General features: G+C 57.6%; 1 protein-coding gene across 4 annotated transcripts in view; it reads left to right on the top strand.

Moving 5' to 3' along the window:
- Positions 1 to 26,394, top strand: part of ARHGAP27 (Rho GTPase activating protein 27) — a 31,102-nt gene extending 4,708 nt beyond the window's left edge. For 2 of the 4 annotated variants that reach the window (XM_032320835.1, XM_032320836.1), the window contains 15 exons: positions 17,989 to 18,393; positions 18,574 to 18,756; positions 18,992 to 19,072; positions 19,145 to 19,228; positions 19,590 to 19,657; positions 19,965 to 20,055; positions 20,528 to 20,632; positions 22,554 to 22,652; positions 23,401 to 23,509; positions 23,679 to 23,786; positions 23,860 to 23,958; positions 24,122 to 24,199; positions 24,294 to 24,428; positions 24,562 to 24,667; positions 24,786 to 26,394. In XM_032320835.1, the coding sequence (XP_032176726.1) occupies positions 17,989 to 18,393; positions 18,574 to 18,756; positions 18,992 to 19,072; positions 19,145 to 19,228; positions 19,590 to 19,657; positions 19,965 to 20,055; positions 20,528 to 20,632; positions 22,554 to 22,652; positions 23,401 to 23,509; positions 23,679 to 23,786; positions 23,860 to 23,958; positions 24,122 to 24,199; positions 24,294 to 24,428; positions 24,562 to 24,667; positions 24,786 to 24,963 (1,929 nt within the window). In that variant the 3' untranslated portion in view covers positions 24,964 to 26,394. Of the gene's footprint in view, positions 1 to 10,174; positions 13,670 to 17,988; positions 18,394 to 18,573; positions 18,757 to 18,991; positions 19,073 to 19,144; positions 19,229 to 19,589; positions 19,658 to 19,964; positions 20,056 to 20,527; positions 20,633 to 22,553; positions 22,653 to 23,400; positions 23,510 to 23,678; positions 23,787 to 23,859; positions 23,959 to 24,121; positions 24,200 to 24,293; positions 24,429 to 24,561; positions 24,668 to 24,785 lie in introns of those variants that run through there. The other 2 variants (XM_032320838.1, XM_032320839.1) reach the window with 2 other exon arrangements.
- Positions 26,395 to 27,447: the final 1,053 nt, after the last annotated feature.

Raw genomic sequence — 27,447 nt, 5'->3', positions numbered from 1 at the left:
GTGTACTGGTTGCAGTGCAAAGAGCTCAGGATTCGAAGCTAGAGAGACTCGAATTTGGCGGGGCTGGGTCACCTGCCAGCCGCTGAGGGGTCACTTAATTCCCCCAGCCAGGTGTCCTCCTGTGTAAAGGGTTAGTGTTCTGAGCCTTCAACGAGGTGAGGCATGGAAGTACTTGGCACGTAGTAGGCGCTCTACCAAGGCTGGCTGGGTCGCATTGGGTACCCCTGTCTGCCCCACCTTCGCTCTGGTTTCTGTAAGGAGGAGCCCGCCCTCTTGTGGCTATGACGGGGAACAGCACTCAGCCGGTGAGGACCGCGACCCGGACTCCGCCCAGAGGGAACGCGGGCGGGGCAGTGGGGGCTCTTGTGCCCGGCGTCCCTGCAGGCCAGTTGGCCGGCTTCTCTGGGACAAATGGCTGGATGCCAGCGCTCCTCACCCCGGCGTCCCTCCGTTTCCTGGGCAGGCTCTCGGGCCGCATTCCGGGGCCTCCCCACATTCTCCGTCCTGCTTGCCCTTCCGTCTTTCGGAGCAGTTACAGCGGTGTGATGGGGTGGGGGACACAAGTGATGGCGGGGGTAGTACTCGCGCGGGGAGGAACTGGGGTGTCTGAAGGAGACCTGGGTATCGTTAGAGACGCTCAGCCTGGTCCGGCTTCTGGCCCTAATTCACTGTGGGACGCTAATGAAAGGCTTAAGAAAACTTAATGTTTCCTCCCTGTGTGATGAGTATAATCTCATACTCCCTGTGATCCCGCCTTATTCCAGCGTCAGCTGTGGGTCTCCCTGACACCCCTTCCCCTACACACGCCAGGGGTGGGAAGTCGGTTCTCTCCTGGGAAGGAAACCTTGTTCTGCTCTTAGTTGTTCAAGGCAGCATTTAGAGAAGGAATTTCCTGAAAGGTGAGCCTTCCTGGTTTCTTCTTGGAGGAGGCAGGAGAGGCCGCTCCCTCCCCTTCATTCACTCATTAACTAAGCAGGAACTGGCCTCCCACCGGCCAAGCTCCTGGTGAGGCACAGCCCCCCAGGCCCAGAGAGCTACCATCTGGGTGAGGGGCCTGGCAAGAGAGGGCAGATGCCTCAGGCCGGCCTGGCACAGGCCATCTGGGGCAGAACGACACACACTGTGTCGTCATGGGTGTGGGTGTGGGACGTGCACCCCTGGAGCCCTGCAGCCCCGCCCCTGCCCTACCCTGCTTGGGGGGATGCAGGCGTGGGGGAGTAGGTGTTCCCTGACCCAGCAGAGCCTCATGGGCTCTCACCAGGGATGTGGATTTCATTCTGCAGCTGCTGGAAGATTCCTAGCACAGAAGGGAATGGGGCACAGAAAAGACCCCCGGGGCTGGGACTTTGAGAAGAACAGAGGACCTTCATGGTGACCCGGGCACTCAGGGATGACGGGACATTTGGGAAGCTGATGCCAAGGGATCTGGAGGCCAATGGGCTGAGGAAGGAGGGAGAGACGGCGGGTTGTGTCCCTGTCTCCCATTGCGTGCCTCGCAGACAGTGGTCTGTTTATCCGGTGGTGACACGGCCGGGGAGCAACCGGATAGCTAGGCCTGCTGCCCAGGAGACGGCCCTCAGCCTGTGGTGCTGGAGATGGGGCTTCGGAGGGCCTGTGAAGAGGAAGAAATAGGGAGCAAGGCGGAAAGCAGGAGAGTGCTGGCCCAGACACCGAGAAGTGTCCAGAAGGAAGGAGAAGTCAGATAAAGACCATTAAACATTTATCAGAAATGGTGACCGCAAGGTCAACCAGCCACCTTATCAGGAGCAGGTCAAGGGGTTACTGAAGGCAGAAGGCAGACGTCAGAGGGATGAAGGTGAGGACACAGGCCACGTGCAGACAGTTCGAAAGCTTGGCAGGGAAGGGAGAGTCGCTGTGTGGCCAGAGGCAGGTGAGGCCAGAGGCAAGGCTCCCCAAATCGAAGTGGGTGGTCAGGGCCCAGAAGAGCGGGAGGCTGAGGACGGTGAGGAGGGGGTTAGTGAGACAGAATTGGGGGAGAGAGGCCAAGGGGGTGCCCGGGGCAGAGGGGGAGCGACCCGCTGACTCTGAGGCAAGGGGCAAGGATGTGAAGATGGAGCATCAGGGTCGTCTGGAGGAGGGTACACCAATGGCCAAGGGGAGAGGGTGGCATGGGGGTGGGGCCGTCGGCAGAGGAGAGAAGAGAGAAGCCTCCACATTGGGTGGCATTTTCCGGTCTTGTCATTCACCCTCCAATCAACTAGCCCGTAATGAACACCTGGTGTATCCTGGTCAGAGGGCTGGACCCTGTGGACACAAAGTGTGTCACACATGACAAGACATGACCCTGTCCCAAAGGGGCTAATGGTCCCGTGGGCTCTCACCCAAAGGCTCATCCCCCCCAACAGCTCAGAAGGCAGGCATGGGTGCCCCCCTTTGCCACAATGCAGAGTTCAGAGAGGGGTTAGTGGCTGGCTGAAGGTCCCCCAGGCAGGAGGTGGCCGAGAGCAAGTCACTTCCATGCTTCCTGACCCCCAGCCCCGAGCGGGCCGCCAGGTTCAGTCTCAGCCCGGTGGCCTGTGGGCTTGGCCATTCTCCTCCCCGCGGCGGGGACAGTACAAGCCAGAGGCAAACACGGGTTCCCTAAGAGGCCTGTATGTGCCCAGTCCTGGGCACGGGCTACAGGGAGGGACGCAGGAATTCCAACCCTTCATCTCCCACGCGGCCCCCAGGAGGAGACCCAGCTGTCCCGGGAGAGGGCAGAGGCGCACCTCCGGAGGAGGGAGAGAAGGAGGAGGGCTTCACCAGCGGGAGCTCTCTGCCCCCACCCCCTCAAAGGAGGGGCTTTGGGAGCCTGAAGCCTGGGGGGAGGGGCCCCTGAGACTCCTCCCCTGGGGCCGCGGGCGGGGTGGGGAGGAGTGGGGACCTGCTGACTCCGGGATTTCAGGGTGTGGTCACCATGACCGCCCCAGGGCCTCGGAGGTGGAGAGGCCCAGGCCGGCTGTGGGGCCTGGAGCCCACCCCTGCTGCCCAGGCACTGGCCACAAGCAGGAGAGCCCCGGGCCTCCGCAGCTTCCCGGGCAGCCGGCCCAGGAGGCGCCTCACCTGAGTAGGCGGCCGGCACTGGAAGGAGCCCCAGGGCGGCCCCGGTTCCCCGTCCTCTGCTGAGAACTGTGAGTGACCCCTCAACTCCGAATGGGGCACGGGGCGTGGCGTGGCGGACTGCCCACTCTCTCCCCTCCTTCCCTCACCTCCGCCTGCTCTTTTCCCGGACCGGGCTGAAACCCACCTGCCCGGTGCCTCACCCTCCTCCGGGATCGCAGGCCTGGCACCCACTCCTTGGGACGCACTCCAAGAGCCGCCCCAGGCAGCTCTGATTGGGACAAAGGAAATGGACTTGGACAGACCCACCTGGATCTCCCTTTGGGACAAGTCGGGGGCCCTCTGGAAAGGGAGTCTAGTAAGAGCCTGTGAGCTGAGGCCAGAGGGAGGGTCCAGTGAGTCCCCCTCATCTGGTCTTTCTCCTCAGCCCCTCCCCCACCCAGGGAGGTCAGCTACCCTGGGGTGGCCCAGCCGGTTTCTTCACCCCTGGCCTGACTCACCTGCAGCCCCAGGCTGACCCTGGAGCCCTGCTGCCCAGCCCATGGCCTGACCCATGAAGGAGCAGGCTCTTGGGTGGCACCCCCATCCTCAGCCCACATTCGGGGCCACCAGTGGTCTTCCCCACCCACTGCTCCCTGGGAAGAATGGAACAAACCTCAGGGGCTTGGCAGCCCCCATGGCTCGATGGGGTCCCCTGGGTGATCTCCCCTGAGCCTGGGCCTTATTATTTACCTCTCAGTCTCTGGTTCCCCTAAACCCCCCCACCCTGGGCCTCCTGAGACAGGTCCACCTGCCTCCCCACTTCCTTCCTGAGCCCCAGCAGCCGACTTCTCTCTCCGTCTAATTACTCTGCCTTTCCTGGGGCTGTCTGTGTCCAGCATTGGGAAGGGCCAGGCATGCGACACTGAAAGGCAACCCCGATGACCCGTCAGTGCCCGGCCCTCAGCATGGGAAAGCCCATCAGCAGGACTGCGGTCAGCTGATCAGAAAGGGGTCAGGGTTCCAGACCCTGTCAGGGGACAGTTCATGTTGGTTGGCATTGAGGGAAAGGGGGCTGCCGGGGACTGGGTCCGAGGGACACAGGGGTTCTTGCTAAAGTTCAGGAGGATCTCTTGCCAAACTGAGGAAGGACTGTGGTGTTGAGGGGACTTCCAGAGCAGCTGCGAAAGCGTAGTGAGACCTGCAGGACCCAGGCTCTGGGCTCCTACGGGTGCTGCCCCGAGGCCTCTCCTTCCCCTGGGTGGAGGTCCATCCTGAGGCATCAGGGGAACAGAGCAGGGGTCCCTGTCAAAGCTTCCATGTCTGTCGCAGGGCCTGGGTCAGCTTGGCCAGAGAGAGGAAGCCAGAGGAACCAAGGAAGGTGCCAGAAGGGGCCCGCCCCCAGCTCCCCGGAGCCATCTCCCCCCACTCCCCGCCCCGTCTATGCAACTGGAGGGTTCCTGGCATCATCTGAATTTACCAGTTACTCTTCCCCCCTTAAAAACAGTTTCATGCCGCTGCGAATATTTGGCTAATGGGGGGACATCTCCATCTAATGACTACTAGCATTTTGATTTCTCTCCATCCATCCTGCTTGACTCTCGGTGGGAGAGCTTTGCAGACCTCGGGCATCCGGGAGCACTGACAAAGGCACTGTGATTTTTCACTTACTGTGTCATTGATTCAGGACGGAGCAGGGGTGGACTGGGCACTGGGAGGCAGTGAGACACAAGGCGTGGTCCCTGCCCTCAGGCAGCTGACTGGGGTAGAGAGCTGGGCAGGCAAACCCAGGGTTCCCATCTGCTGTAGTGGGAGAACCTGCAGGTGCCGCGGCCAGAGAGAAACCTAGGGTCTCCTTCCGGCCAAGGGAGGGGGACAGCAGGTGCATCCCAAAGGTTTCTACCATTCAGCCTCCTCCGTGAACCCCTCTGGGCCTGGTGCTTTGTCAGGGGCAGACTTTCTCTTCAATGGTAATTGGATCTTTCCAAGTTATGATTCATTCTTGTTTAATTTGGCCATTTTGGTTTTTGACTAGGAAAGCATTCATTATTTCCTCGATTGGCAAAATTTACTTCTAAATTTACATATGGATTCCTTTGTGACCGAGGAAAGGATTTTTTTCTAAGTTTTTCATAGCCGTGGAAAAATTGTATATTTTCCATTTAAAGGACATCAGGTCCCCCCCAGAGATCAAGCCAAGCTGATGGACGCTATTATTTTTTTTTAAAGATTTTATTATTTATTTGACAGACAGAGATTACAAGTAGGCAGAGAGGCAGGCAGAGAGAGAGAGGAGGAATAAGGCTCCCCGCCAAGCAGAGAGCATGACCCAAGCCGAAGGCAGAGGAGGCTTCAACCCACTGAGCCACCCAGGCGCCCCATGATGGACGCTATTATTGAAATGTGGGTTTCCTTTGTAGATCTCTTTTTGGTTTTGTCTTTTACTCCAGGTCCGATAGAGGTTTATTACATCTCCCACTCAGATTTTCTCAAGCAAGTTCTTCTTGTACTTTTAGTAGGTTTCGCTTTTGACGTTGAGCTAGAGGGCTGCTGGGAACGCCCCGATCTGGACTGCCCTGTCTTCACAGAGCTTGAATTTGTATCACAACTTGGTGTCCCTCTTTATCCCGTGGGGTCCTTGTGACCCTAAACTCCACCTTTCCTCTCAAGAACCTGGCCACTCTTTGTATTTTGTTCGATTTTATTTTTTGCACTCGCCAGTACCTCTCCGTATCCTTTAAGTTTCAACGTTATCACATTCTTAAGTGTCTTTCTTAAGAGTGTGTGTGTGTGTGTGTGTGTGTGTGTGTGATACCAGTGAATTTTGAAATCCAAGCTGACTGTCTTCTGATGGGATAATGCACTCTTTTGCGATTTTGTTTAATAACGGACCCAGCCTACTGGATTTTGTTCCTAATGAATTAATTACATGTATTGGTTTTCCTGTGGTTTGCTTTCCCCCTTCTATCAGGCGGCTACTGATTCTTTTCTTCTCCGCCTGTCACTCCCGTTGTCCTGTGACACTTGGCATTTCATTCATGGCTTCTGCTTGTCCCTGGGGTTCCTAGTCAAACATGCCCTTGGATGTGCAGAGATGGGGATTCTTTTTCTCAGCACCCCCCCCCCGAAACTCACAGAACCCCATCAGTGTCAGCCTTGGGTCTTTTTTTTTTTTTTCTAGCTTAGAGAAATCTGTTTGTTGCATGATTGTTGTGTCTTTGACTTTTTCTTTCATTTCATGTGCACGTTGGCCCTCTTGACGGGCTTCTCCAGTTTTGTAGTTTTGCCCCCTTTCTTTCTTATCTCTGTGTGTGTTTGTTCTGAGAGATTCCTCCTGCTTTATCTTCCAGGCCACAGATTGGAGTCTGGAGTATGGCTGTCTATCCTCACCTTCAATGAGTAGCGCAATGATATATTCTAGGTTCTAAAACAGTCTTTTTTTCCTCTCTCTCTTTTGTGCTTTACTTGAATCTCCTTAAGAATTCTTTTTTGGTGTTGTTTGGGTTGTCTCTGTGTTTTCTAGCTCATCTATCTTGCTAATAGCAAGATTTCCTTAATTAGATAAGGTGGGACACCTGGGTGGCTCAGTGGGTTAAGCCTCTGCCTTTGGCTCGGGTCATGATCTCAGGGTCCTGGGGTCGAGCCCTGCATCAGGCTCCCTTCACGGCGGGAAGCCTGCTTCTCCCTTTCCCACTCCCCCTGCTTGTGTTCCCTCTCTCGTTCTGTCTCTCTATCAAATAAATAAAGTCTTTTTTTTTTTTAATGTATAGTAGAAACTCCCATACGTACCCCTGCTTCTGTACCTGTTCTCCATCAGCTCTAAGTTGCCACTTTCATTAATTCTTTCCCTACTCTTCCGGAGTTTCTTTATACAGATACGAACTTCTATGAAACCACATTTGATTCCCTGATTTTTCGGTCTCCCTTACATACAGGTAGGAAGCAGGACACACAACCCTATATCTTGCTTGTTTTTTGCCTATTTGATTCAGCAACGTACCTTGGAGATCGCGCACGGAGAGTATCAGTCCCCTTCCTAGTAGCTATGTGGGTTTTCCTTGTAGGAATGTATCATAAGTTCTTCAGCCGCTCCATGGTTGATGGGCCCTTGGACTGTCTCCCAGCTCTTGCCATTATGCACAAAGCTATAATAAAGAATCTTTCATGGATGTGCAGGTGGTAAATCAAGGATGAATCCCAGAAGTAGGATTGCTGGGCAGAAAGGTAACGATGGATATTTGTTCAGTTTTGCCAAATTGCTCTCCCTGTCTGTGGGGCTGATACCAGGTTACATTCCCACCAGCACAGGTGTGAGCGTCTGACTCCCCACAGCCTTGCTAACCACGTGTCGACAAGATGTTGGTTTCTGCCGATCCAGTAGTAAAATATACGCTCCAAAGGCAGCTGGGATTTGCATTTCTCTTTTCAGCGAGAGTGAGCATCTTTTCATAGATGTCGGGTCTGTTTGTTTTCCTTTTTCCGTGACCGGTCTATTCATAGCCTGTGTTCCCTTTTCTGTCGAGTTATTGGCTTTACTTATCAGTTATTAGGAGGCTTTGCCGTTTGAGGGAGACCAGCCTTGGATCTCCAGCATGAGTTGGAGTCTCCTCATGTTTGTCTTCTGACTTTGCTCATGTCATGTTTTGGCCACATAAATCACTTAATGTAGAAATCACTAATCTTATGGCTTTTGGATTTTGAGTCCCTGTCACCAAGATCTTTTTTTTTTTTTTTAAGATTTTATTTATTTATTTGAGAGAGAGAGACGGAGAGCCTGAGGTGGGGAGGGTCAGAGGGAGCAGCAGATTCCCTGCCAAGCAGGGAGCCTGATGTGGGACTCCATCCTGGGACTCCAGGTTCATAACCTGAGCCAAAGGCAGACACCCAACCAACTGAGCCACCCAGGCGCCCCAAGGTCTTTTTTTTTTTTATATAGAATTTTGCTCATGATTTCCTCTTTGAGTCTTTTTTTTGGGTTTCACATTTTATGTCAGACTCTTTGATCCTTTGGGGGGTGTATCTGAGCGGACAGAGTGAGATGTAGACCCAGTGTTAATGATTTTTTTTTTTTCTGGTTGGCTGTCCAGCTGTCCCGTCACCTTTACTGACCAGCTCCTCTTCTCAGCGGGGTTTGTGAGTGGTCCGCAGCAGGTCCGGACCTTGCTGAATTAAGGTCTGCCAACTCCGGCCAGTTTGGGGGGGTCTTTCTGCTCCAACTCTTTCCAGCTACAGGCTTGCCAGAGGAGTGGGATGGATGTGTCTTTGCTCACTGGGGCTGGGATTGAGCTGTTGGAGTACCCCCACTTGATGGGGCCCGAGAGCAGAGAAATGGTGGTCTCCGCCAGGGGGCCCGTGGGGCTAGCTGGCCAGGTCCCCTGCAAAGACACCATCAGAAATTCTCCCTGCTCCCTGCCCCTCGGCATTCCCAGCTTTCCAGCAGAGAGTGCTGAGCCCACCTGTTTGGCTCCCCGCGGGCTCCTCAGGTCACCCTGCCTTGCCCTTAGGGTCTTATGGTGGGCCAGGTCTGCCCCGGGGCCCCCGGAGTTCCAGCTTCTGTCTCGGGCACTCCGCCTATGCCAGCCAGCCCTGCCCACCGGCTGGCACAGCCCCTTCATAGAGGGTCGCAGCAGGGGGAGGAGAGAAGCAGGACATGTTGAAGCTGCCATATTTCCAAAGTTCCTAGCACCAGTGCCGCATCAGAAAGGGAGAGAAATTACTACTGGGGGGAGTGCAGGGGAGAGAGCTGGAAAGGCCAGTCTTTCTGGATAAGAAACAATGAACACTTCACAGAGTTGTAACATGGAGATTGCAGAAGAATAAGAAAGTCTAAGGGAGGGCTTTTCCCCTTTCTGTTATGAAGATTGTCAAACATACAAAGAAACCAGAAGAATAGTAAAAGGCGTATAATTTATACCTATTACTCAGATTTAACAATTACTGCTTGCCAAGTTTGTTCTTTTTTTTTTTTTGCCAAGAAACAATAAATTCCAGACTTTATCATATCTCATCCCGCCAAAATTCAGCAAGTGTTTTTCTCCATAAAAGTGTTTTTCTCCATAATCACAATACTATAACCATTATTATATCTTTAAAAAATTCACATTAGTTCCTTAATAGCATCTCAGACCCAGGGCATAGTCGAAAGTCCCTCATTGTCCCAAAACAGATCTCTCCCAGCAAGTTTGTTTGAACCAAGGTCAACTCGAGAACCATGCATTCCACTGGACTGTCCCTTCAGTCTCTCTTGATGGTTCCCTCCCTCTCCTCCTGCCCTGACAGAGGCCAGACCTGTTGCTCCTTAGAACATCTATTCTGGATTTGACTGTCTGCTTCCTCGTGGTGGTGTTGCCGAGTTCCCCCGATGCTGGTGATACATGCGGACTGACTGGTCTGAAAGGCTTAGGCAGCTCTGGTCACCGGGCTCGGTGACCCTAGGTCTCAGCTTGAACAACCGACATGATGCCCAGATGGGAAGCAGGAGAAGGAGGGTGACTGCGGTTTGGGACGTGCAGCTCTGGAGGTGTATCAGGGACACCCAGGGCAGCAGTCGGGGCCCGCTCCTGGAGCTGCGCTGACAGGTCATTACCCGAACAGAGCTGGCTGGGCTTCCCCAGGACAGCAGAGAAGCAAAGGTGGGACCAAGCATCAAGGATGTAGACAGAGGAAGAGGCGCACGGGCCCAGAGCCCAGAGCCCAGAGCCCAGCAGGCACCAGAGGAGGAGGGAGAAGGCTGTAAGAACTAAGTGCTGGAGGGGGTCACACCCGACAAGGACCACATTTGTCACGAAGGAAGTCACAGGACACTCTAGCTGTGGGCTGACATCAGGGTGAGGGGCCAGCAGAATGGTGGGGACGCGCCCACCAGGGGCCTCCTTTTGCTTTTTGATGGAGAGACCTCAGGGCGCCTGGGTGACTCGGTTGGGTAAACATCTGCCTTCAGTTCAAGTCATGGTCCCAGGCTCCCGGGTTCAAGCCCCCCTTCCCCAGTCGGGCTCCCTGCTCAGTGGGGAGTCTGTGTCTCCTTCTTCCTCCCCACCCCCCACTGGTGCCCGCGCTCGAGCTCGTGCTCGCTCGCTCTCTCTCTCTCTCGCTATCTCTTTCTCTCTCTGTCGAAGAAATAAATAAAATCTTAAGAAAGAAATTAAAATAAGGTGGAGAGACCTCAAGTTTGTTGAAATGCCAAAGGGTCAAAGGCAGTCAAATGGGAGGGGTTAGAGATTTGAGGAACAGCTGCTTCTGGGCGAGCAAGAGAGGCGGTGGGATCCTGGGATCCCCCTGGGCCTGCTCGGGGAGGTCACTTCGGACAGGGGCACCTGGTCCCTCCACTGGGGAAGTGAGAAGGAAGGGTGAGTGCATGTGCCGCTACATTAGAAGCCCTGGCCACATTCTCCTCCCTAGGCTGGCTCCTGAGTACAGCCTCCTCAGGCCCACAGTTCCCTTGACAGACGGTTTCTCATTCCTCCTGGCCCAACCTTGGGAGACATCCTGGGTGTCTGCCAGCCTAATCCAGAGCACAGGGCGTGGGAGTGGTGAAGGGGCTCCGCCCCAGGCCCCACCTGCCCTGGAGGAGCAAGCCAAGCACACAGTCCCATGAGGCCACTGAAAGGCTGGGGGCAGAGTCCAGAGCCAAGGGCATTCCATAGAAACCGAGAAGCAGAAAAGCAGAAGCACAACCGTGCCTTCTTCCCCACGGTCCCCGGTGCAGGGGGTGGAACTCGGGGGCCTGCTTGACGCTTTCATGGAAGCCAGTCTTGCGAGCAGGGAGAGAATGACAGACAGCCCATTCTATGGATAAAGAAACAGAGGCCCAGAGATGCAAGGAACTGCCCAGAGAGAAGCTAGGGCACAATCCACGTGAGAAGCCATGTCCCTGAATCCTGCTTCATTCTTTTTTTCCTTTTAACCCAATGACGATGCTTCTGCTCCAGACCCCAGGGAAGAATCTCACCTTGGGCTACTGTGTTGGGACCCGCAAGCCTCAGGGCAAAGCAGTAAGATTATACCGAGCCTCATCTTAACACAACATGTCTGAGCCGCTGCCCAAATCACTTATACCAGACTCTCCGGGTTCGGGGTTGGGCGGGCGGTGCTTGGCAGCTCCAGGCATGGTTCCCCACCATTCTGAGGCTTGAAGACCCTGGAGGGTGACCCACTGCACACTGGTGGACTTGTCTGTCAGGGCTAGGGGCGGATCCGGTGAGGCCTGGACTCTGTCCTGGAGAGGGCGTGCTCAGGAGCGGGAAGGATGCCAGTTCTGGGCACTGCGCTAAGCTCCCTGAGGCAAAGATCACAGTTTATTCTCCACTCTTCCTCCACCCAGCCTGGCTGGCCTGGAGTCAGCAAGAGAGGTCCCATCCCCTCCGTGACCCCCTGAGCCTGTCTCTGGGCTCTAGTCACTGGTTTGCAGGCATTTCTTTTGCCTCTGGCCACAGAGAGCTGATAGGATTTTCTGGTTGCACCTGCTTGTGAGGTTTTTGGGGAGAAAGGGTGAGGACAGAGGGCTGGAGAGGCGTCAGTGTGCAGCAGGCTTGTTCTGTCCCCTCCTCCACCGTGTGCCTAGAGGCAAAGAGAGGTGTGAGGGTGTGGTTAGCGGGGGTAGGACCCCAGGAGGGGGGGGAGCTGCTGTGGTCACACCTCCTCTCCCCGGGGAGGGGAGGCCTGGACGGGAGGCCGGAGGAGCCAGCCTCCAAGAGCAGCCTAGAGCTGTGTGGGTTTGGCTCTGTCCCCAGGGTGTGGGGCCAGAGCCCTCTGGGAGCCCCCCCCCTCAGCATGGGGCCAGACTTATTCCTGGGAAGAAGCAGCATTTTCTGTGGTCCTGGTCACCTGTACTGTCTCTCTTGTTTCCTGCCGTGAGGAGACCCCCTCCTTCCTAATTCTAGAGCAGGCCAGCGCTAAGGGCCCGGGTTCCCGCACCTGCCTCCTCTCTCTCCTTCCCCTCCCCGGCTCCTCCCTGCTGCCGGCTGCCCTGGCATTTACAGAGGCTCTGCCGGTCTCCTGGGCCTGGCTCCGTCTCCCTTGGTGACCTAGCATGTGTGTGGCCCGTGTCCCTCAGGGTGGGGGCAGCAGGATGCGTCATGTGTGTGACAAGTAGGAGGACTCCAAGCCTCTCTGCCCCCAGTGTTCCGGGCTTCCGTGCCCCACAAGGGATGGTAGTGTACTAGAGCTTTGAGGGCGTAGTAGGGCTGAAGTCCCTGGCTTGCGCTGGCTGTGGTCTGCGCCAGTGTCCCACGCTCCCAATCTACACGATGCCGGGCGCTACTTGGGTGTCCCTGTCCGGGGGCCATAGCGGGTGCAGGGAAGGGGTGGCCTTCCTGGGGGGACATGGGCAAGGGGGAAAGTCGGGCCAGGGCTGGGAACAGGAGGCTTACTGAAATGGGAAAACAGCCCACAAGGGGTCTGGGATCCTGGGTGGAAGGTGGGGTTCCGAGCCCGAAGCAAGAACTGGGCAGCCTTTGTGGGAGAGCCGTGGGCAGCGGGTGGGTGGGCGGCAGGGTGCTGCCTGGCCTCTGGAGCTGGGGAGGAGGCACCTATGAGGGTGTTCGTAAGACAAGGTGGTCCCCAAGGGCTGGGGTGGAGCGCAGCGTCTCACTCAGGACACCCTGTGCCCGTTGTGCATGGCTGGGTTTTGAACACCCACTTGATGAGAGAGTGAAGAGAGGGGAGGCCAGGGGAAGCTGTTGGTTGTAGGGCTGTGGAGGAGCTAGTCCCTGTCCCCTTCTCTGGGTCCTAGGAGTGTGGGGGCATGTGACTGGACACACAGGCAGGGGCATGTGCTAGCATCTTGGTGACCAAGGCCGGAGGAGGCAGGCTCAGACAGTCAGGCGAGTGGATTGTGATGTGGTCAAAATCCCTCCTGTCCTCTGTGTGCCTGGAAGACTCCAGACGCTGGCCGCCTCTGATACGATGGCCGCCCAGGCCCCTTCCTCTTTGAGACGCTCCCCGCACTGCAGTACACACACCAGCTTCCTCTTCCCCATCACATCCTCCCCGTGCTTTGGGGGAATTGAAGGCCACTCCGTGTCTTGTCCAGGCCAGCCCAGGTGTCCGGCACCCAGCAGCCCCCCTCCGCCTGCTCCCAGCCATGCAGCAGCCACCCCCTCCCCCACCCATGGTTCCAGTGGCCTCCTGCTCCACGGGGGGGGGGGGGGGGGGGGGGGGGCCGGGCCCGGGATTCAGAACCCGCAGGTGATCAGAGCATTGAGTAGGAAGGCTCACCGGGACACATAAAAATACCCCGACCTGAGACACCCCCACTCCACCCCACCCCACCCTATCTCAGGCAGCCTCTGTCTCCGGCAGCACTTCCGTAGCCCCGACAGGAAATGGGCTGGAGGCTCAGCTTCCCTCCATCTCAGAGCAACTTCTTGTTTCACCATTGCCCTGTGCCAGCCCTGGGGTTGTGCCCCCTTGGCTCCACCCCTGAAACCTTCCCAGGGCTCTGTCCCAGCAGCTGCGAGGGCACAGGATGGTGGACGTGATTGCCAAGCTGACCAAGAGGCGGAGTCGGGCCCTGCGGGTACAGGTAGAGGACCCTGGCATTTTGGGGCAAGCTCAGCCTCTGATGGGGATGGCTGAGGGCCTCTGCATCAAGGGGCCCGGGGGCGCCTCCGTCCTCTGGCCTTCCCAGGAGGTGGGTGAGCCGGGGTGAGCTCCCCAGACTTGGGGAGCTCCTCCCTTCTTTCCTCTTTCCTTTTCCAAGGCCTTGCCTATCCGTGAGGGGCTGCAGAGGGACCCTGAGAGACGGTGGTCAGCTTGGGGGAAGAGAAGCAGGCCAGCCACCTGCTTGTGGGCCAGGGGTGGGAACTGGAGACAAAGGGAGTGCTGGTGGGGGGGGGGGGGGGTCAGGCAGCTGGGTGTGGTGAGAACCAGAGCCCCTCTTGGCTCTGTCCTCTGGCCTGAGGTGGGGGACCACTTCCCCTTTCCTACTAGAGGACCCCTTGTCGCTGTCGTGTTTGTGGGTCTGGGCCTTAGGAGCTGCCAGTGCCCTCGTCGGGGCCCTGTTGCCAGGTTATGATGGGGTGTAGTCTGGGCCTCCATGAGTTGGGAGCCCGAGGTGGTAGGCCCTGCTCTAACCTTCAGGCTTCCTTTTGAAGGCCAGAGGGCCCAGAGGGACTGGCCCCACCTGGCCTCCAGTCTGATTCTGGCTCTGCCAGGAAAGCGCCTCTGTCTTAGCACTGTGGCAGCCCTACAGAGGGTTCTAGAGTTTGAAGGGCCCTCAGGGCTGCTGCGGTCCAGCTCCCTCCACAGGGCAGCAGCCTCGCTAACAGGGGCTGGACTCTGCCAGCTCATCTCCAGTGGAGGCCCCTGACTGCCTCCTGAAGCAGCCTGTGTCTCTGGGGCAGCCCCAATCCTTAGAATGTGCCTGCTTCCAGGGGGCCCTGCCTGCCCCCTTTTGGCCTCTGATCTGCAGTCTGGATCCCCACGGTATGATCCTGTGTCTCCCCTTCCTTGTGACAATCCTCCCATGCTGGGGGCCTAACCCTCCACCTCCTAGGTTTGCCCTGACCCCTCCTAGGTCTGCCCTGCCCCTGCTCGGGATGTTCTTGGTGCAAGATCCCCTCAACCTGACCGGCCTGGGACTCCCCTTGCACTCCTAGCCAGGACCAGCAGGCTGCAGGCGGAAATCCCCGCTCCAAATAGCCCGGGTCCTTCCTTAGCTCATCTCCTCTCGTGCCTCCATATGACCTTCCAGCTCCTGTCGCAGGGACAGGAAGGCTGCTGCCTCAGTGGGTCCAGCGGGAGTGGGCAGGAGACATGTCTGGACCACCCACCTTCTGCCCACCGCCTCCATGCCATCCTCTTAAGGAGTCTCCTGGCTTCCTCGCTGAACCCTTATTCCCGGGAAGCTCGTGTTCAAAGCGAATCCAGTCTCTCCTGAAGTGTCAGGGGTTTTGTGTGTGTGTGTGTGTGTGTGTGTGTGTGTGTGTGTGTATTGGTTGTTGTTGCACTGTGTCCTGGCGTTGGCCTGCAAACTCAGTCAGTAAGTCCCTTTAGTGGACGGTCTGCATGCCTCAGGGCATTGGGCTACCTGCTAGAGGGCAGCTAGGGTCAATTATGTCACCCTGGGTCTTGCTCTCAAAAAACCCCTGCCTTTGGGGTCAGAGGAGGTAGGCAGAGGGGCAGACGATGAATGGGCCAGCAGGGCAGAGCACTGCCAGCCCCTCGCAGGGGCATGAAGACAATGACAGCGGGTTAGGCATCTCCTGAGGGAGAAGTCCTCTCCTGCCAGGAGGCTTGGAGCGGAGCCACAGCGAGGGCAGGTCATGAGAGTGGGGGTTCCAGAACCCCTCTGGAGCAAAGGTCCAGAGCTAAGAAGACGACTTTTGTGTTTGGGGGAGGGTCTGCAGGCTGGAATCTGGGATGCAAGGGAGGGCTGCGACAGGCCGAGCGGAAGGAAACGTGGCAGGGAGGGTCCAGTCTCAGCCACACAAGACCTTGTGCGGGGAGGGAGAAGAGTGAGAAACTGGGGTGCCTGGCTCTTCCCGCTCCCTCCATGCCTGGGACCTGTCCCTGGTGGTCTAGAATCCACTGCTTGTCTGAGAGTTGGTCTCCTTGCCAGCAGTCATTATCATGGACATGCATGCATTTTGCTTGTCACCCTGCTGGGCTCCCTGCCCCCTCCCCAACCATTCACACAGGCTGCCCAGTAGGGCACTGGGGTCCCTTTGTTCACTGCTGCATTCCCAGTGCCTAGAATGGTGCCTGCACCAGGAGTGAATCAGTGTGTCTTGGGGCGCTTCTCTAAAGACTTGATTCCCCTCTTGAGGAGCTTACAGCTTAGTGAAGGCATCATTAAGCAACAGAGAAACTTCTGTGATTAAAAACGGTGGCAGGGGGGCGCCTGGGTGGCTCAGTGGGTTGGGGCCTCTGCCTTCGGCTTGGGTCATGATCCCAGAGTCCTGGGATCGAGCCCCGCATCGGGCTCTCTGCTCGGCGGAGAGCCTGCTTCCTCCTCTCTCTCTGCCTGCTCTCTGCCTACTTGTGATCTCTGTCTGTCAAATAAATAAACGAAATCTTTAAAAAAAAAAAAAAAACGGTGGCAGGGGGCGGTTTTTATACACAGTTTTGAAGAAAAATTTAAAGAAAAATAATCTCTGTAATTACACCACCCAGAGATAACCTCTGTTAGCATTTTGGAAGGTTTCTAAAAACGCGTAATTGGAACTATAGCTGTTCACTGTGTTGAAATCTGCTTTTCCCTTATACCGTTATATATTCTTAGAAACAGTATTGGGGTGCCTGGGTGGCTCTGTCAGTTAAGCCTCTGCCTTTGGCTCAGGTCATGGTCTCAGGGTCCTGCCTGGGATGGAACCCTACCGACACTGCTCAGCAGGGAGCCTGCCTCTCCCTCCTCTCCTGCATGCCACGCCCCCTGCTTGTGCTCTCTCTCTGTCAAATAAATAAATAAATCTTAAAAAGGAAAAAAAAAAAAGAAACAGTATTAATCTGGGGTGCCTGGGTGGCTCAGTCAGTTAAGCATCTGCCTTCTGCTCAGGTCATGATCCTGGGGTCCCAGTATCAACCCCCCGCCAGCCCCCCACCGCATTGCATTGGGCTCCCTGCTCAGCAGGGAGTCTGTTTCTCCCTCTGCCGTTCACCCCACTGCTGCTCTCTCTCACTCGCTTGCTCTCTCAAATAAATAAAATCTTTAAAAAAAAAAAAAGAGAGAGAGAGAGAGACAGTATTAATCTTCTGCTGCGATGCTGCTGCCTGGGGTTTGATAGTTTGGCTATCGATCCCTCTGGCAGCCCGAGGGTGCTGGGCTGCAGTGGGCGCACCAGCGGAATCTTGGGAAAGGTCTTGAACCTGACACCTGAGCTGAGTCCTAAAGAAGGACTTGGAGTTGGCCAGGTGAGAAAGGGGTGGGGTGAGCCTAGGTGGACTGTGTATGGGCTCAGCCCAGAGGGTGGGGCCTCCAGCAACTCCCTGCTACCACAGCTTAAAGTTCAAGGCAAGGGGCCAGGAATGGCAGGAAATAAGGTGGACAGGCAAGTGACAGATGCCTCAGGTGCCCTGTGAAGGCGCAGACTTTGCCCCGTGGCGGCAAGGAGCAGTGGCGTGTTGAGCATGATCAGACCCATGTTCTGTGTGACTAAACCCTCCAGCTCACCTTGCTTTCCTTTGGCGGGCAAGAGGGGCTCATCTCTCCTTGCCCCTCCCTCCTTCCTCCCATCCGACTCTCCTCCCCCTTTCCCTTCTCTGCCGTTGATTCTGAGCCCTGCAAAACCCACATTCGGAACATTTCAGTCCCAGATCCACAGGTAGTACTGATTCCAGTCCCAGAGCTTTCAGGGCCAGGAAGGAAGGAGGTGGAGGGGGGGAATGGAGAGTGTGGTGGGGGGGCTGCCCCCATGTGACCTGAGTGGAGGAGGAAAAGGAAGGGGGCCCAGGCTGTTTCTCTATTCCTGTCCAGCCTCTGATTCACCCCCCCTGGAGGCAGAATAAGTACACAGCTGGGAGAACTCAGTTATCCATAACTGATTATTGTTGTTGTTGTTGTTTTTAAGATTTTATTCATTTATTTGACAGATCACAAGTAGGCAGAGAGGCAGGCAGAGAGGGAGATGCAGGCTCCCTGCTGAGCAGAGAGCCTGATGTGGGGCTCAGTCCCAGAACACTGAGATTATGACCTGAGTCAAAGGCAGAGGCTTAACCCACTGAGCCACCCAGGCGCCCTAATATCTGATTATTGTCAATAAACACTTAATGTAACTGCCCTACGCATGTGGGACATTTCATACTTTGCAATGCACTGTCAAGAATATTTCCTCATTCTCTCTTCACTACAGTTTCCGGAGTGGGCAGGGCAGACATTGTGCAGCTGATGGAACTGAAACAGGGGGTACTCTAACTTGCCAAAGGTCACCCAGATGGCAAGCGGCCGAGTCAGGACTGTGTGACCCCGGAGCTGCCTGCCCGGAAGGTCACGTTTCCTTTCTCCTCCCACAGGTGGATGACCCCCCGGAGCCTGTGTACGAGAACGTAGAGAGGCAGCCTTCGGTCTCTTCGCCAGGCGCCACCGCGGGCCCCCGCCCCCCGGCGTGGGAGACGCACACGGACGCGGGCAGCGGGCGCCCCTACTACTACAACCCAGACACGGGCGTGACCACCTGGGAGTCGCCCTTCGAGGCTGGCGAGGGCATCGCCAGCCCGGCCACCTCCCCCGCCTCGGTGGGCAGCCGCGAGAGCCTCGAGACCGACTGGGGTCAGTACTGGGATGAGGAGAGCCGCAGGGTGTTCTTCTACAACCCGCTGACGGGCGAGACCGTCTGGGAGGACGAGACCGAGGACGAGCCAGAGGACGAGCTGGAAATGCAGCCGGGCCTGAGCCCGCTCAGCCCCAGGGACCAGAGGGTGAGGGGGCGGGGCCTGGCCCGGGTAGGCGGGGTGGCTCTGAGGCCTCAGACCCCGCCTCCTGCTCTCCCACAGCCCGCCTCCCAACTGCTCGTGAGGGGCGTGGTCTGGTCTAAAAGGGCGGGGCCAAGGGTGCGTACTGGCTCTGAGACCCTCCAACTCGGTCTTTGCTCCCTGCAGCCCCCTACCCCTGAGACGGATTACCCCGAGTCGCTGACCAGTTACCCGGAGGAGGACTATTCCCCCGTGGGCTCTTTCAGTGAGCCCCGGTCCACCTCTCCTTTGGCCACGCCCCCCGGATGGTCTCTCCAAGTGAACTCAGACGGGCAGACGCTCTATACCAACCACTTCACCCAGGAGCAGGTACGGGCAGCGGGCAGATATGGCCAGACAGACCCCCGGTCATTCCTCCAGCTCTTCTAGTAGCTCACCTTAACACCGTCAACTGCAGCTCCTGGGCGGGCTCCAAGACACCCCATCGCCCGCACCTGACCCTCCCAACTCCTTGGGGCTATATCATGGGGTTCTGGTGCAAGAGGAACTTTGCCTGCCCTCCCCCGAGGTGGGCTGGGAGGTCTGACCACCTGTCTCCCCGCAGTGGGTGAGGTTGGAGGACCAATACGGGAAGCCCTACTTCTACAACCCACATGACGCCTCTGTTCAGTGGGAGCTGCCCCAGGTAACCAACTGGGAGTGGGAGAGTCTTGGGGAGAGGGGAAGGGACTGTGTATGATGGTGTCTTTCTCCTCAGGTTCCAGTCCCTGCCCCTCGAAGCATCCACAAATCCAGCCAGGACAGCGAGACCCCAGCCCAGGCCAGCCCCCCTGAGGAGAAGGTGAGGGAAGAAGCATGTAGGCCCTGGCAGGACCCCCAGAGAAGAAATAGGAGCTTCCTGAAGGTTGTTGGGGGCTGGGCTGGGGCCAGGTATGTCTCCCCCACAGGCCCCAGCAAGATGCTGGGCTGAATGAATGTGGGTCTGGGTCATCCCTGGCCCACGGCTGGGTGAGGTTGGGAGCTGAGAGCTGAGAGATCTCTCCTGCTGGGGTGAAAGCAGGCACCCCGCCAGCACCAGCAGCAAAGAGGGTTCAGCCATGACTCAGGCCCAGCCTGTAAGGAGTTGCTGGCTGTGGAGACTAGCCTCTGCCCCTCTGTGGCCACCCCGTGAACTGCCTCTTCTTTCCCCTTGTCTTTCTCAGACCAAGACTCTGGACAAGGCCGGGGTGCTCCATCGCACCAAGACGGTGGACAAGGGAAAGCGGCTCCGGTGAGCGCCTGGCGGCACCCAGACCAGAGCGGGGTGGGCCTTAAGGATGATGTTCACTGCGCATGTCCTGTGTGCCACACTCTTGTTAATCCTCAGAGCAGCTTTCTAAAAGGTCCCGTGAAGACCCTGAGGCCTCTAGAAATAGGGACTTGTCCAGGGTCCCTTGGCTACCAAGTGTGAGAACTGGGAGTCCAGTCCTCACCATCGGATGCCCCAAGCTGAGCTGTGTTTTCAGCTCTGTGCCCTGCACCTGGGGGCGTATGGGGGCCTCAGCCCAGTCACCCCCCACTTCCCCACTCCCACCTAGGAAGAAGCACTGGAGTGCGTCCTGGACGGTGCTGGAGGGCGGCGTCCTGACATTCTTCAAGGACTCGAAGGCCTCAGCTGCAGGCGGCCTGGTGAGGCTCAGGGTCCCATGACAGGGACCCCCACCCCCAGCAATCTGCTCCTGACTTCTGTGGCTCTTTACCTGATCTGGCTTGTCAATGGCTAGGTCTGCAGCAGTGGAACATGAGTGCCAGGGGAGCTGGGCCTTGGCAGGGGGTGACAACAGCAGATTCAGACTGTGACAAGCACTTCCAGGTAGCCTGGACATGGGGAGCAGTCCTTGAGGGTAGCCACTCCAGTCTGATGGGCATGCAGATAGGGTCGGGGCCACGCCTGCTCTCGGAGATGAGGGCTGTGCCCCTTTCTCGTTCCCTGTCCTGGGTGGGCAGGCAGCAGGCCCAGGACCCCTGGGCCCCCCTTCCCCATCCTGTCCCTGGAGCCAAGGGAGCCTGGTGGATTGGAGCCCGGAGCCATGGCAGGCCTGTCTGGGCTGAGGGCTCCCTGTAACTGTGCTCCCCCCGACCCTTTTCCCCTCTCCCACAGAGGCAGCCTCCCAAGCTCTCCACCCCTGAGTACACAGTGGATCTCAGGGGGGCCTCCCTCTCCTGGGCCCCCAAGGACAAATCTAGCAGAAAGAACGTGTTGGAGGTGAGTGGTGGGGGTTGGGAGAAAACAAGGGGGCTTACGGATGGCTTGAGACCCTCAGTAGGCAAGCCCCAAGAAGGGGGACCTGGGGAGAGTGGGACTGGAAATCTCAGGGCTCAAAGCCAAAGTTGTGTCCACCTTGGCGATCTGTCCACAGTGTTTCTGACACTGCGGATTCTGCAGTTCCCTCTCCAGGAACTGAGTTTATAGTCTTGGAAGGTGGTGAGGAGTAGGGGGCCTCTGGAGAATGAAATCCATGCCTGGAAGAACAGCCCTCTTCCCAGAGAGGAGACTCCCTTTCCCCAGCTACTCACTTTGACGGGTTGGAAACCAGCTCCTGCTGGTCAGAGACAAGCTTCCAACTGGGTCCTCAGTGAATTAACTGGGCCCCAAGTTTCCCAGGCTCCCCTAGCAGGTGAACTGGGCCCCGGTGGGACCCAGGCAAGGACCCTCACAGTGCCACACCCTCCACTGTCCACGTGTTGTCTTGCTTTTCAACTACCTTTGTCGTCACCTCTGTCCCCAGAAGTTCTGAGGAAGGTCACAACAAGAATAGCAACAAACAAACAAACAAAAACAAGCAAATAAACAAATAAAACCACATGGGGAGCTGATCAAATCCACTGAAAAGCCAGGAGCAGGCACAAGTTAGAGCAAGGGGCATCAGGGGGCCAATGATGTACAGGGGAGAGGTTACTGCTGAAAAAAATGAGCTCAGGTTTCCTGGTAGCCAAAGTGAACAGAGGAGGAAAATCAGTGACACGGTTCCTCTTTTGGCAGGGGGAGCTTTCCCAAATTTTGAGTGAGATCAAAGCTTTTTCCCAACCCTTAGCTCTTGAAGCTATTTTTAGTGTATGGCTCCAGGGTGGGTTAGTAAGAGACCCTCGGGGCTGCTTCAGGTAATGTGATAAAAGCAAAAAGCACAACATCACAAATCAGCTCAGAAAAAGCAATTCTGCCGGGAGCTTGAGAGTGTGTAGCTTTCTGAAGATTCCCCAAGCTTCCTCTAGCACATCCACAGAGCAGGGCTGGAAAACCAGTTTGATCTCCTCAGCTGCTCTGGTTGGTGGGTCTGGAGCCTTCCTCCAGGCTCAGCAGGGCCGAGGGGGGCGATCGGTTAGCGATGTCTGTCATGGGTGTCCGACTAAAGAAGGCCATCACTTTCGCTAGGCAGGTTCTGTCCCTGACCTAGAGGGACATCCTTCAGCCCGTGCTCTGTGTCATCTATCTTGCCTTTGGAGAACACTGCTGAGTAAATGCTTCCGAGTTGTCTTTTCTGGCAAGAACTAGAAGACAGATGGGACTCTTGGAAGCTACTCAAGCTGTCGGAAAGGCTGACAGTCTTGAATGGAAATGGAGGAGCCCTCTGCTTCCTGGCTGGCAGGTGGCCATCCTCCCTCCGCTCAGGGGGTGGCCTGCAGGCACCTCTAGGATTTTTCTCGAGAGATGGCCCCACATTCTAGATCGTGGCCAGGTTAGTGGGGCCTGGAAGATTTTCACAGCGGGTCTCCCTTGTCACTCCAGAACCACAGAAAACTTCAGTGTTAGACTTTCCAAAACAGCTGGTCTGGGGCAGCTCAGCTCACCTGGGCATCCAGCAGGATGAATGTTTTGGGAGATGTATTGCTGGGTAACTGTATAGCTTTTCCTTCTGTATGAACCTTTCAGAGAAGAACTGGTTATGTTTTGAGAGGGCCTTGGTTAGCCCATCAGTAACGGATAGGCTGTCACTGCTTTTAACAAGACGGAATGCCTGGGCCTGGGGTAAAGCCCTTGTTCTATGGTGCTCTCAGTTCCTGGGGCCAAGGCCAGATCGTCTCCACCATTTCTGTATCTCCCTTCCCTGGACTGCCTACCCCTGAGGCCTGGCCCCAGGGCTGACCCAGGGAGCCAGAGATGACTGAGAATTCGTGTGTCTCTCCAGCTGCGGAGCCGAGATGGCTCAGAGTACCTGATCCAGCATGACTCCGAGGCCATCATTAGCACCTGGCACAAGGCCATTGGCGAGGGCATCCAGGAGCTGGTGAGCAGAGCCTGGGGCCTCCAGGGCTGGTGGGGATGGGATGGATGGCCAGCCACGAGGAGGAGATCTCTCCAAGCCCGGGCAGGGGGGAGGGGGGGCACAATGTTCCATTTCAAGGGAGGCAAGAGGTAAAGGAAATATCAGAGAAAGAGCCTCAGGCTGGAATGACAGGCTAAAATCAGAAGGGAAAACTTCAGAGGATTAAATTGAAGAGTCTACAGTTTTCTAGATTCAAACTATTCCCTGCATAAATGCAGATAGGACACGCCCCCTCTGACAGCTGTTCTCCAGGAAACAACCTGGGGCTTTTTGACCCTCAATTCCTTAGGAGCCAACACTGAGTACAGAGTTTGGCTGTATTTCTAGAGGTAGGAATCCAAGGGCCGTGATGCAGTTGTTGGCAGTGCTGAGTCCTCAGCGGGAACTTTAAGTCCGGAACTAGGAGCCCCATACTGAGAAATGCTGACCTCGTGGACTGTGTGCAGAGGAACTAGGAAAATGGGCAAGGGGGGCCAGGATAAGAAAGAGTGGGGCAGGGCAGGGTGGCTGTCTCCAACACCCAAAGGGCTCCAGGCAGTCAAGGGAGGTGAACGTTCTGAGGTTCCCTGGTGGACGGCAGGGGAGTGAACTGGAGAAGGGAAGTGTGAACTCTGGCCGGGCTGGGAGGGCACTCCGGGCTCCTCACCCCGTCCCAGAAGGCCCTCCGGCTAGCCCCAGGCCCTGCCTCTCTGAGGCCGCGTGATTGCAGTCTGCAGATCTGCCCCCGGAGGAGGAAAGCGAGAGCAGCAGCGCGGACTTCGGGTCCAGCGAGCGCCTGGGAAGCTGGAGGGGGGAGGAGGAGGCGCGGCCCGGTGCAGGTGCGAGGCGGGTGAGGGGTGGGGTGGGGAAGGTGGGGGTGGTAGGGAAGGTGGGTGGGGGGAGGGCGTCTCCAGCCCTTCGCCTGGGTGGGGGTTACGCCCTGGGGCTGGGGCCAGCCTGGCCAATCCCGGCGCCACCGAGTGACTCGGCCCGCATTCCCGGGTCCAGGCGCAGTCATCCCGGAGAGCGACCTCAGCAGGGTCCGGCAGAGGCTCCGCAAGTTCCTGCTAAAGCGGCCCACGCTGCAGTCGCTGCGGGAGAAGGGCTACATCAAAGGTACCTGGGGAAACCGGAGCGCGCGGCGCGGGGGACCCCGGGGCCGGGCGGCGCTCACGAGCCTTTCCCCCAGACCAGGTGTTCGGTTGCGCGCTGGCCGCGCTGTGCGAGCGCGAAAGGAGCTCCGTGCCGCGCTTCGTGCAACAGTGCATCCGCACCGTCGAGGCCCGGGGTACGCGGCGCCTGAAGGCCTCCCTCCCGGACCCCATGACGGAGACCCCTGGGGAGGGTGGGGTGGGGGAATGGGGGGGGGGGAAGCCCCTGAGTGGGAATCCGATCGGGAGCTTCAGCCCCATCCCCTCCAAGCCCGAGGTCAGCGCCTCCCTCTGCCCCAGGGCTGGACATCGACGGCCTGTACCGCATCAGTGGAAACCTGGCCACCATCCAGAAGCTTCGCTACAAGGTGGACCATGGTGAGGCCCCGCCCCTCACCCTGGGGCCTGAAGACAACAAGAGGTGCTGAGGGCCTCTTCCTACTCCTAACCCCCCCCCCCCCACTTGCCGCAGATGAGCGCCTGGACCTGGATGACGGGCGCTGGGAGGACGTCCACGTGATCACTGGAGCCCTGAAACTCTTCTTTCGAGAGCTGCCGGAGCCCCTCTTCCCCTTCTCGCACTTCCCCAAGTTCATCGCTGCCATCAGTGAGCTCCGGGGGGGGGGGGGGGGGGGGAGGCGGGGCGGACCGGGCAGGGTGCGGGCCGGACTCCCCACCCCGCGCCGGGACTCAGTCCCTCCGTCCCCCTCGCCGAGCCGACCCACCCCTCCCTTCCCCAGAGCTGCAGGACCAGGCCCAGCGCAGCCGCTGTGTGCGGGACTTGGTGCGCTCGCTGCCCGCCCCCAACCACGACACGCTGCGGCTGCTCTTCCAGCACCTGTGCCGGTGAGCGGGCGAGCTGCGAGGGGATGGGAAGGCGGGTGCCGGCGGACCCCCTACGCCCCCTCCAGCTCTGAGCCCTAATTCCCGCCGCCCCCCCCCCCCCCCCCCCCCCCCGCTGCAGGGTGATTGAGCACGGCGATCAGAACCGTATGTCGGTGCAGAGCGTGGCCATAGTGTTCGGGCCCACGCTGCTGCGGCCGGAGACCGAGGAAACGAGCATGCCCATGACCATGGTGTTCCAGAACCAGGTGGTGGAGCTCATCCTGCAGCGATGCTCAGACATCTTCCAGCCGCACTGACCTCGGGCCGCTATCCCCAGCCCCGCAGCTGGTGCTGCGGCACGGGACTGGGCACCCCGACGCTGGTTCTGCCTTGGAAGCTGGACTGTTGGAGGCAGCTGGGCTGGACTCCTCTGTGAGACCCTCCGCCTCCCACCGGTGCATAGGCTGGAGTGAAATCTGCATCCCTTGGTGCAGTATGGTGACCCCTGGTGGGCAGTTTGCAAAATGTGATTCCCCCACCCCCACCCCCGCCTGTCCTGTTTGGGGCTTACTTGGGTTCTGTTCTTTATTACAGTGACACCTATTGTGTGTGTGAGAGAGAATGTGCTGGGATGAGACTGTTTTCCCCAATGGTTGGTGCTGGAGGAAGGAGTTTGGATGAGGGGCTTCTGGGCCTCATCAGGCCTGCAAGTGGGGGGCCCCCCGGGGCAGGGGGTGTCAGTCCCAGAGCAGCCGCCTCCAGCGCCCCTGCTGCCTGGCTTGCCTCTGGCCTAACTCGTGCCTGACACTGTCCACAACCAACATGGGCCATTTCCATCTGCTCCCCTGTTTCGGGCCATGGCCTTCGCAGACCTACAGGTGTTGTGTGCACAGGTTCTTCACACTCAGTGTGTACCCTGCACCGGCCGCCTGACCCACACCATCTCCACACACAGTCTCATTGGACAAACAAAGAGAGGGAGGCGGTGGTGGCAGCAAAGTGACCTGCTCAGTGTCCCGTGGGCGGTCTGACTGCCCAGCTAGGGCTCCTCTCACACCACCGTCTCCTGGGAGGGCGCCGTCAGACCTTTCAGCACCCCCTCCCCTCCACACCCCCTGCACACCCCTCTGCCGGTTCTGCTTGGGCCTGGGGACATCCTGAAGGCAAATAGGACACCTGCCGTGGCTGTTCTTAGCCCAGAGGGGAAATAGTGCTGGTGGGAGCTGCCTAGCCCTTCTCAGCACCCTGGCTGTCCAGCTGCCTGCCAGGGGCCCACCTTGCCCTAAGGAGCTGGGAGAGGCCTGCAGGGCTGGGAGAAGGCGGGTACAACCTCTGGAAAGGAAGCGTGAACCCTGAGGCCAGCGATGCCCTTTCCCACCTCACACACAAAGCACCTCAGCTTCTGGGTCTCATCCCCCTGCCCCACCTACCGCTCGTCTGTTCAACAGTAATAGCTACTATTTATTGACATTTCACCCTGCCAAGCATTTCACTTGAATCATCTCGTTCGTCTCTCACAGCCAGTATTTATTCTTTGCTCTTCTGTGCCAGGTGCGGTGCTCGGGGGCAGGGGTACGGCGCGGGCCGCCTCTTGGGTGGGGCGTGTGCTCGGTGGCTGACCCGCGTCCCCCCAAATGCCAACAGGGCCGGGACAAGAATACAGATGGTCGCCTCACACCATCCATGGACATACTGTAAACCTACAAATCAAGTTCTAACTGTTAAATAAAATGTGTTCTATTCTCCTACTTCGACAAATACACGTTCATAATGACCTCAAAGACGTGGTTCCAACTGAAACTTCTTTGGCGCTTCTGGATTCTGTGCCCAGGGATGTTGGTGTGAGAAGAGCCAGCTGTGTTGTCAGCCCGCCCCCTGTACCTGCCCTTAGAGCCATCCTGCCCCCAAGGAGAGATCCACACACACACACGTGGACAATCCCATCTGCTGGCACACACCGCCATGCCCCCTGCCACCCCATGGCCACCCCACATGGCCTACCCTTCAGGGAATGGGTCACCTGGGCAGGGACTTCTGGGGTCTTGGCTATCAGGAGCATGGTCCAGAGGGAAGCACCTGGGCTCCAAGGTGCCCCACAGGTTCCTCATCCGTGGGGGGAGGGCCTTCTGAAGTGGGGCACCAGCAGCAGGGCGAGGGTTCCTCCCTCCCAGGTCTAAGGACAGAACGGGACAGATGTTAAACAACTAATTACTTGGTTACATTCCTTTGTACAAAAGTCAGAGAAAGCCCAGGGTGCTCTGAAGGCATGTCATTCGGGTGTCACTGTCCCTCAGGAACCTGAGGTGCTTCTGCAGAAGCCCCATCTGGGCCCAGTAATAAAGAATGAAGAGGAGTCAGCAAGGTGAGGAGTTAAGGGAAAGGTGTCTAGTCAGAGGGAACAGCATGTGCAAAGGCTCTGCGGTAGGGTATGAAGTGAAGCTGGAGAGGTTGACAGGGGACAGAGTGTGCAGGGCCTTGCGAGCCACAATGAACAGGGGCAGGACAGCAATCAGGAAGGTCCTTGGATAGGGAGGTCTTGGGAAGTGTCTGCTCCCCGGTCTGATCCTCACCCCACCCCAGGCTTCTGATGCTGCCCAGGCCTTGGTGAGCCAACAATGTGGCAGCAGGCAAATAGGAATCACCATGTTCTGTCACCAGGAAGAGCTGCAGAAATCACCCACTGCCCATGAGGAAACTCGTGTTGCCCATGAGCGACAATGTCATATCTCAGTGGAGGTCACACGGCGGACGGGTGGCAGAGTCCACCCGCAGCTTCGTCTGCAGCCTGAGCTCCATCAGAC

This window comes from Mustela erminea, chromosome 18 (assembly GCF_009829155.1).
Source record: "Mustela erminea isolate mMusErm1 chromosome 18, mMusErm1.Pri, whole genome shotgun sequence".
NCBI classification, from domain to species: domain Eukaryota; kingdom Metazoa; phylum Chordata; class Mammalia; order Carnivora; family Mustelidae; genus Mustela; species Mustela erminea.
Note: the sequence above shows the minus strand (reverse complement) of the source record. Positions and strands in the feature narration are given on the sequence as shown.